This window comes from Coffea eugenioides, chromosome 6 (genome assembly GCF_003713205.1).
Source record: "Coffea eugenioides isolate CCC68of chromosome 6, Ceug_1.0, whole genome shotgun sequence".
In the NCBI taxonomy this organism is placed as follows: Eukaryota; Viridiplantae; Streptophyta; class Magnoliopsida; order Gentianales; family Rubiaceae; genus Coffea; species Coffea eugenioides.
In genome coordinates this window covers 27,643,867-27,650,689 of record NC_040040.1, presented here as the reverse complement: position 1 = coordinate 27,650,689, position 6,823 = coordinate 27,643,867, and the positions used below count along the sequence as shown (strand labels likewise).

General features: G+C 34.5%; 1 protein-coding gene across 1 annotated transcript; it reads right to left on the bottom strand.

Annotated features, from left to right (window-relative positions):
* Window positions 1–5,327: 5,327 nt before the first annotated feature.
* LOC113774003 (uncharacterized protein K02A2.6-like) lies at window positions 5,328–5,933 on the bottom strand. Its single transcript, XM_027318583.1, has one exon. The coding sequence runs from the start codon at window positions 5,931–5,933 to the stop codon at window positions 5,328–5,330; it is 606 nt and encodes a 201-aa protein (XP_027174384.1).
* Between the last annotated feature and the right edge of the window lie 890 nt (window positions 5,934–6,823).

Here is a 6,823-nt window from a genome sequence, read left to right as displayed (position 1 = left end):
ACCTATTCCATAACTACTTGAAATCCTCCACCACGTGTTCAGAGAAGTTTCGTTATTCCTTTTATTTTGTATTCTATTCTTTATTTTATATTGCGGACAATGTAAGATTTAGGTGTGGAGGGGAGTAGCATATTGATAGTATATTGAAAAAGTGCAAGTATAGGCATTTTTGCAACGTCTTATGCATTTTTGTGGCTGTTCCTGATAAACGATAGTTAGATGTTTCAAATTTTTCTATTGCTAAGATTTTATATTCTAAGGTGTTAAGTATGACATAGTTAAGTTTAAGGGCATCTCTTTGGTGAATATTTGAGATTTTGTGACTTTTTACGATTTTTGATTAACTTTTCTAGGGATTGTAAATATTTTTCTATATTTTTCATTTAAATTGGTTCAGCTATTAATCTTAGTTCTCCATGTTTGAAAAATAAAGCAGGCTTGCGTGGTTTTTAATTTTAATTTGGTACTTATTTATGAATAGTATTTGTCTATACTTCGCTAGTATCGTCGCCTAATAACCGGGAGTTTTCATCACAAATGTCGACTTTCGCATCAAAAAGTGATGATAACTATGGGTATGTGGTCCTTTAGCGATAAAAATTGAGTAATCGGGCTCCTTCATTTGATAGATGTCGTAAGTTTTTTTTCCAAAAAAAAAAAAAGAAAGTTCAAGTATGGAGATATCTAAAAAAAAGGGGGGATGAGCTAATAGTGAAAAATGTGCTAGTGTGTGAATAATTGTCTTAGCTTGCTGATTCATGAATTTTTATGTTGAGATTTTGCTTAATAGTCGAACCATTTGCTGATGGATGCTGGTTGAATATTTTATATTCTTAGATTAGTTAGTCATAAATTGAAAGAGTCATTGATCTTGAAAGTCAACTAGAGAAATATTTCTTGAAAATTGCCACTAATACTTGAGATATGTTTTAATTGTATCTTGGTAATAGAAGATTCGAGTAATAGCCAATGTTTGAATTTGATTGCTTGATTTGTGCTCTCATGCTTGAGGGCAAGTATGGTTTAGGTGTGGGAGAAATTGATAGGTCATAATTTGTTGCTAATTTATAATTATTTTCTCCTTGATTTTAACCAAATATTGTTTTAATTATTAGATTCTACTTATATTTAATGTTTTATGTTAATTGTAGGGCATTGGAATAAAAAGTGCTAAAAATGGGTGATTTTCTCGGAGTTGATTGTCAAGCGCAAGTTTTCCAAATCAAGATGGAGTCTACGTGGAGTACTGGTTGAAGATTAGGAAGCTGCCACTTTTTATTAGATGTCTTATTAGGAAACAATTGGCATTATTCTTGGAGTTACCTTAGTCAATTAGAATTCTAGTCTCGGTTGACCAAGGAAGAAACCGAATTGGTAGTATTTATAGTAGGGGAAGCCGGCATCCTGCATGATGGATACCTAGAAGGGAGCCGCAGGGCTCTTTCTTTTAATCTTTTGTTTATCTAGTATTTCTCTTATAAAAAACTTATGTGGCTAGATTTGGAAAACTGGTGTGAATTGTTTCAATTGTCCATGCGCAACTATGTTCCTTTCCTAGTCAAGGAACACCAAGGATTTGGTTCAACTATCACTGTGAGATCTAATTGATTTTATTTATTTTCTCTATTCTTTGATATTTGTACGTTTTCTGCTTTATAGAGTATGATTATTGTTTGTGATTGAATAGGTGCACAATATTTAATTATAAACATAATGTATTTGCTAATTGGGATAGTTAAATCCATAATTATTTGACTGTTCTAATCCTCGTAGTAATTGGCATAATTGGGTTTGTGTTAAGGAAGCATATAATCTAATTTAAACAAACCCTCATAGCGTGTTTGTTGGTTAGGGTTGGGCTTTTCTAATTCTTAATGCAATTGAGGAATTGAATCCTATGGTCGTACTTAGGATTATTTCTTGATTAGAGAAATAATTAACGGTCGTACCTTGACTATCGAAAAAGTAAGGAAGACTTGGTTGTTTATCACGTGTATGACAATTATAACCAATCTATTAATGAGTAATTGAATTATCTTTGCATCAATGATCAGTTGAATGGACCATGTCTGAAAAATTGCACCTTTGGTTAGAGTCGTACTTGTTATTGATTAATTTCTATTTATTTTCGTTAGTTGTTTTATTAGTTGGTTAAGTAGTTATTTTTATATTTTTATAAAACTCCCCCATACTCTGAATTTTAGAAAAAACGAATTATTCCCAATTCCTGTGGATTCGACCATACTTACTACTGTATACAAAAATTGTATTTCTTTTGAGCAGATATTTATTATTGCACAGGTTCGACAACTGTCGGAAGTTTTGTTGCATTTTTTTTAGCAAACTTTGAGCTATTAGATGGCTCTTAATTTTGGAAATTTTGTGATGTTTGGATTAGAGCCAGGTGGATTGGTACTGAAGTGATCCAATGGAGTGAAAAAAAATGAAGAAAAAGGAATGGAAAAAGGCCAAGAAATGCTACTGGAAAACCTTGTACTGTTTCTGCTTCTTCTTCTTCGTAACCAGGACTCCATATTTTTTTTTGCTTTGTCTTTCTTTTTTTTTCTTCTTGATTTTTCTAAAAATGATTTTTCTTAAGAAATAGAAATGAAACAAAATAAAATAAAATATAACTAAAACGAACAAAAATAGTAATAAAATGATAAAATTTTAGTGTTTACGGCTTGCCCTACTTTGTTTGAGTTTCGCAGAAATTCGAGAGAAAAATGTAGACACCAAATTACTTATCTGTCTGGCTCGATCACAATCAAAACAATTAGTAAAACTTAATTATTTAAACCTAGAAAGTAAAAGGAGTAGTGGGACTAACAAAATAATAGTCGGTGGGATAAAATTCAAACCCGACAAAATAAAAAGTTAGTGGGATAAAACTCGAAACTAACGAAAATAAAGGGTTAGTTGGATAAAACTCGATCCTAACACCATTGGTGGGATAAAACCCGAACTCCACAAAATAAAAGGTTAGTGAGATAAAATTCGAATATAACAAATTAAAGGGTTAGTGGGATAAAATCCGAATCTAATAAAATAAAAGGGTTAGTGAGAGAAAATCCAAACCTAACGTCGTTGGTGGAATAAAATCCGAACCCAACAAAATAAAGATTTAGTGGGATAAAATCTGATCCCAACAAAATAAAAGGTTGGTGGGATAAATCCCGAACCCAACAAAATAAAAGAGTTAGTGGGATAAAATTAGAGTCTAACGTCGTTGGCGGGATAAAACTCGAGATCAACAAAATAAAAAGTTAGTGGGATAAAATTCGAACCTAATAAAATAAAGGGTTAGTAGGATAAAACTCGAACTTAACAAAATAAAAGGGTTAGTGGAATAAAATCCAAATCTAATGCCTTTGGTAGGATAAAATCCGAATCTAACAAAATAAAAAGTTGGTGGGATAAAATTCGAACCCAACAAAATAAAAGAGTTAGTGGGATAAAATTCGAACCCAACAAAATAAAAGAGTTAGTGGGATAAAACCCGAGTTTAACGCCGTTGGTGAGATAAAACTCGAGTCCAACAAAATAAAGGGTTAGTGGGATAAAATTTGAGACTAACGCTGTTGGTGGGATAAAATCTGACCCCAGCAAAATAAAGGGTTGGTGGAATAAAACTCAAACCCAACAAAATAAAAGGTTAGTGGGATAAAATCCAAACCCAACAAAATAAAAGGTTAGTGGGATAAAATTCGAACCTAACAAAATAAAGGGTTATATAAAAAATGTGCTTGAATTAAAAGGTGTGAAGTGATTTTTGTCATTTTTCTAAACAAATATATTAGATTCATTTAAATGATCAGATGTCACATTTGTGATAAAATTGCCCCAGTGTAGATCAGACTCGACTGAATGACTGCTGATTTTCAGTTCCTTCAAGAAAACGTGTGTAGTTCAATCCTGCAAAAGAGAAATAATCACGAAGAAATATAATGCCGCCACCATGCGATCCCACGAGTCTTGAGAAACCTGATCCTTTCAATATCGCACAACTGTTCGATTCGAAAATCTTGTGTAGCCTTTTCTTGATCCGCTAGCATCTGTATTCAGCCAACTGAGTTTAGACCATAAGAAATATGTTTATGCACTAATTATGATAAATTACAGGGATTGTCTTTTGGCCGAATTAAATGGAAAGCAAATAAAAGTTTTAGATAAAATTATTTCATGCAAGGCCGCCAAATACAGTAAAAAAAATTTTTATCGAGAATAACGACTCTTATTAAGTTTACGGGACAACATGGAGACAAATTTGAATGGCCTTTTTAAAAATGAGAAAAACTTCACATTTGACCCCTTCGGATATCGCATCTCTGAAATTTGATGTTGCCAAAAAAACCTCAACACGAGGAGAAATCTAAGCGAACATAGTCACCAACTTCTTAATAGTCGACCCTTGGCTTTTCATTTTCGACTCAGTTGGTGATTCCAAAATCTTACCTTAGTGCCCTTTCGGGTTTTCACTAAGGTTGTCCTCCGCCCATTTATTTTCTTTTGCTTTTTGTTTTTGTTTTTGTTGGTTTTTTTTCTTAATTTTTTTTAGAATGCGCCTTTTCGGATTTTCACCTAATGAACAAATTTAACAGCAGTCTAATCGATTTAGAAATATGTTCCAAAATTAATGGCATCAGTGTGATAATGCTTCCCATGCAAAATTGGTGAAGATATGTTGACATCATTTGCCATTTGATTAAGAGATTTTCTATTAGAAGCATCGCTAAGATGGAGGCCGGGGCTTTATAGCTTTTGTAACGGGGTTAGACGTGGTGTTAAGAAATGTTAAGACTTGAAGGCAAATTTTAAAGAGTTTCAAAAATCCTAAAATCGCATCCTATAAGTTTTTGCCCTAATTTAGAGCTATTAAAACTAAAAAATTGCCTAGTCTGGCTTTTTTTTTGTTTTTTTGTTTTTACTAATGAAAGATAAAATTTGCCCTAGTGTGGGGTTTGCAAATTTTAGGAGGTTATCAAATGAAGGAATAGATTATTCTGAAGGTTCAAAGGGGAGAATCAGGGATAACATGTTCAAAGGGAAAAGAAGAAGGCCCGCCTTTTAGTCCACCTTAGACCGTATTTCAAAAAAAAAATTCACATAATCAGATAAAAAATTTCTTGCACATGTCTGAATTGATTGGTTGAGGAAAAATCTGTCCATCCATCTCTATGAGAATAAGTGCTCCTCCGGGCAATACCGTCTTAACAATGAAAGGTCCTTGACAATTTGGGGCAAATTTTCCTTTAGTTTCATCTTGGATGGGAAGAATTCGTTTCAAGATTTTGTCCCCTTCTTGGAATATGCGAGGTTTGACCTTTTTATTGTAAGCACTGTCCGTGGCAAACAGTATTTAACCGCTTCTCATCAATCAAGAATAGTTGCTCGTGTCGCTGTTTAATCCATTCAGTTTCCTCCAACTGAGATTCCATTAAAATGCACAAAGAGGGGATCTCGACATCTGTGGGTAATACTGCGTCGATGCCGTACATGAGAGAATAAGACATTGCCCCAGTAGAAGTTCTTATTGCAATCCGATAAGCCATTAATGTATACGACAACTTCTCATGCCAATCTCGGTGTCTTGCCGTCATTTTGCCAATGATTTTCTTCAAATTTTTGTTCACGGCCTCTACCGCTCCGTTCGTCTGAGACCTGTAGATAATCGAATTCCGATGTTTGATCTTGAATTGTTCGCATAATCCATCTACCATGTCATTATTGAGGTTTTTAGCATTGTCAATAATCAGCGTCTCTGGCACCCCAAAATGATAGATAATGTGGTCCCTCAAAAAATCGGATACTACTTTCTTGGTCACATTCTTGTAAGATGCTGCTTCAACCCATTCGATGAAATATTCAATTGCCACTAGGATGAATCGATGCCCATTCGAAAATGGGGGATCATTAGTTTCAATCACGTCCATTCCCCACATTGAGTAGGGCCAAGGAGCAGTAATACTATGTAACTCGGTAGGAGGGGCATGTATAATACCGGCATGCATTTAACACTTCATACATTTCCTGACAAAATCTATACAGTCGTGCTCCATAGTTAGCTAAAAATACCCCGTTCTCATGGTCTTCTTAGCCAGTAAGTGCTCATTCATATGGGGTCCGCATACACCACTGTGCACTTCTTTCATCATATATTCAGATTCCTCTCTATCGATGCACCTTAGAAGTCCCAAATTTGATGTTTTCTTATATAACACACCTCCATTCAAGAAAAATTTTGATGACACTCTTTGTAGGAAACTCTTGGCAGCTGAATTAGCACTGGGAGGGTAAGATCCTGTCTTTATGAATTCCTTGATGTCGTTGTACCATGGGCGATTGTCAGATATCTCTCCCACAACCAGACAATGTGCTGGTTTATCTTGGAACTGAATATGAATAGGTTCGATTACCAGCTCGTCCAGATGTCGAATCATAGAAGACAAAATGGCCAAAGCATCAGCGAAAACATTGCGAGTACGGGGGATATGCCTGAACTCTAGACTTCTGAATTTATTGGCTAAATTGAGAAGACTACAATGATACGACATGATCTTCGAGTCTCGAGTCATCTATTGTTTGAGCGTTTGATGCACAATAAATCGGAATCACTGAATATGATCAAATCCTTTATCTCTATCTCCATTGTCATTTTTAGTCTAAAAATACAAGTTTCATACTCAACCATATTGTTAGTACAAGGAAATCATAATTTAGCAGTGGCAGGGTAATGGTTTCCCTCATGTGACACTAAAACAGTTCTGATTCCAACTCCAAAAGAATTTGAAACACCATCAAAGAATAATCGCCACCCAGGGTA